This window comes from Nicotiana tabacum, chromosome 10 (assembly GCF_000715075.1).
Source record: "Nicotiana tabacum cultivar K326 chromosome 10, ASM71507v2, whole genome shotgun sequence".
Lineage (NCBI taxonomy): Eukaryota > Viridiplantae > Streptophyta > Magnoliopsida > Solanales > Solanaceae > Nicotiana > Nicotiana tabacum.
In genome coordinates, this window is record NC_134089.1 from 30,796,354 (window position 1) to 30,799,060 (window position 2,707).

Here is a 2,707-nt window from a genome sequence, read left to right on the forward strand (position 1 = left end):
GCTTTCCAGAATGTTCCCCCTTGCAAGGTCTTTTTTCCCCTCTTTATACTAGGGAGAAACCCCTTGGAGTTGTAAGAAATCCAATACAAGGAATATTCGACGGAATATTCTTAATATCCCTTAATGGGTTTACACTTCTACAAGGGTCGTATAATTTCTTCTTTCGCCCTACAGTCGTCTCCCTCGGGACACAGATTCGAAATTATTCGATTGTTTGTCGTACTCGTTATGGGTCCTGATCGGTCAAATTTGAACCCATACACTATCGAGGGTCTTGACACATTGTTTCAACCATCTACAGAAAAAGAGAAAGGTCATGTGTTACATTTGCTAACCCCTTCAGATTGTGGTGATCTATATGATGCTATATAATAGTAAATTCAAAACAGAAGTATGGTAAGTTATGTATTTATTGATACAATTTCCACATCGTCCTTGTGTTAATATGATAGGTGATTTTGATGCCTTATTAATGTCTAGAAGAAAAAAAACTTTTTCTAGCACAAGTAGGGTAAATTAAAGGTTATTACAGTATTTCCTTTTTCGTTTCTTTAAACAATCTGTCTGCTACCTTCACTTTCTTTCACTGAAGAAGCAGCAAAATGCCCATTCATATCACAGGAATGCTGAATCATGTATTAGAAGTAGAAGTGAGTAATTCTAATCTTAATTAAGTCTTTAATACTAATGACGACTGAAACACTAATTTAGCTCAAAATAAAAAGCAAAAGGAAAGAAGAACAATGAAAGAAATAGAAGCACCATTTATTTATTATGTAGTTACTACTAATATTACACAAGCATATACCAAACTCACTTTTCTTTTCTTTCCATATTATGTAGTAAAACTTTCTACTTTCTCTTTATTTTACTTCTATTTCCACAATCATATGTGGAGTACCAAACAAGACATACCATCAAATTCAACCTTTTATTTAATTAACGTATTTCAACAGTTCTTATATGGTGGTGGTTCCTGGTAATTTCCTTCTTAGGAATAGTGATAGTGAGCATTCCATTCTCCATGGATGACTTCACATAATCAGCGCTAGAATTCATAGGCAGTGAAAAGGAAGTGAAGAATTTCCCACTGCTGCGTTCATAATGGTGCCAATTATCGTGATTATCATCTTTCCTCATTCTCTTTTCCCCAGTAATCTTCAGCACTCTATCATCCTCCACCTGCACAAGCATACATAACATATAATCAGTGGGTTCAATTAAACATTTTCTTTTGCACGAACCATAGATATACTTTACCTCTGACCAGTTTTAAGGGTCATTTAATATTTTTGCGCGTCCATTAAGAAAATACTAAGTATGAAGTATAATTTGCTAAATTATTCATAAATGATACCATTTGACTATTAAATGCTATTATTGGAAAGTGAGTACTGTCAATTTATGTGGCAGAATATCGGGAGTCAAACTTTTTAATTGTGAATGCAATCATGTAGCTTTAAGTTTTTTGAAATAAAATATAAATGTTCAAAAACAATATAAAGCACTAATAAGTCAAAACAATTAATAATTCAAATATTTAAAAGACATGAAAAAAATATGGTCAAAGAAAACTTGTTTGACTCTTCAAATTTAAATGGTGCCATATAAATTGGGATAAGGGAGTTTTTTGACCCCCGCTTGTTCCATGGACAAAGCTTTAAGGTCACAAGTCAAACGTATTGCCCACAAGGTAATTGTATGGCAACAGTTGTTAAACTTGAAGTTTTGCCCATGAGGCAAGAGGGATCAAAAATCAATAGTTGCACCGGAGTATCCTATGTGTGCAAGTCACCCTTAATCACTTTTGACCTCTTTAATACCAAAGATAAAACTGGAAAAATTAATCGTCTTGGTTTTTTTTGACACATTTTTTAGGCTAAATAACACTTGAAACGGGACGGAAAGAGTATAGGTAAGAAATCACCAAAATTTAGACGCATAATTTCAAAAGTATAACATGTTTAGTGGTAAGAAGAATACCTGTATTTTCACTTCTTCTTTCTTGTAGCCATGCAAATTAGCTCTAAATATATGAGCCTCAGGTGTTTCTTTATACTCAATTTGAGCCATCGTTGCAGGAGCATGGTGGAAAGATGGTGCAGGAGCTATGAGAGATCGAGGGGCTTCCAAATAGAATTCATGGAAAGGATCCCAGACTTCATTATGATGAGCAAAAGGGTCGTGTACTTGGTGGTGTGCATGGTGAGAATAAGGATCGAACACTTGGTGTGCATGGTTTCTTCGACCAAATGCAGGCATGTGCGACATTTTTTTTTTCTTTTTTTGCTGTTTAAGGGAGAAAATTCAATGTGATTTATGGGGTTTCTTGCTGGAAATATTATGAATTGGAGAATGTATATATAGGGAAGTGATTCAGAAGTTTCACGAAATGGAATTTGTTTGAGAGGGATGTAAAGCTAAGGAGATGGTGTAATATGGAAGATTTTTACGGTTGAAATGAAAGAGAATGGAATTCCTTTAGGATGTGACGGGCACAATGGCGAAAACATAGGAAAGATTCGATCTGTATAAGAATGGAATAAAAAACAGAGGAAAATCCACTCAGGTTGTGCTAGCAAATTGTACAGTGTAAATATGCCTTTGGCTTTCTATGTTAAGCTTATAGTATTAGTTTAATTAGATGTGAAGATTAAGCCGACAATATACATAAACACATCTATTAGAAAGAAGCTGGTGATATGTT

The 2,707-nt window shown here is 34.4% G+C and overlaps 1 protein-coding gene across 1 annotated transcript; it reads right to left on the minus strand.

The window, feature by feature from the left end:
- Positions 1-744: 744 nt before the first annotated feature.
- LOC107763065 (18.1 kDa class I heat shock protein) lies at positions 745-2,345 on the minus strand. Its single transcript, XM_016581485.2, has 2 exons — positions 1,984-2,345; positions 745-1,182 (listed from the first exon to the last, which is right to left on the minus strand). Exons 1-2 carry the CDS (start codon positions 2,269-2,271, stop codon positions 940-942), a joined length of 531 nt encoding a protein of 176 aa, XP_016436971.1. The 5' UTR covers positions 2,272-2,345; the 3' UTR covers positions 745-939.
- Between the last annotated feature and the right edge of the window lie 362 nt (positions 2,346-2,707).

Coding starts and splice junctions, on each gene's coding strand:
- LOC107763065 (XM_016581485.2), bottom strand. CDS start 2,271: ATGTCGCACATGCCTGCATTTGGTCGAAGAAACCATGCACACCAAGTG. Junction 1,183..1,983: donor AAGAAGAAGTGAAAATACAG/GTATTCTTCTTA, acceptor ATGCTTGTGCAG/GTGGAGGATGATAGAGTGCT.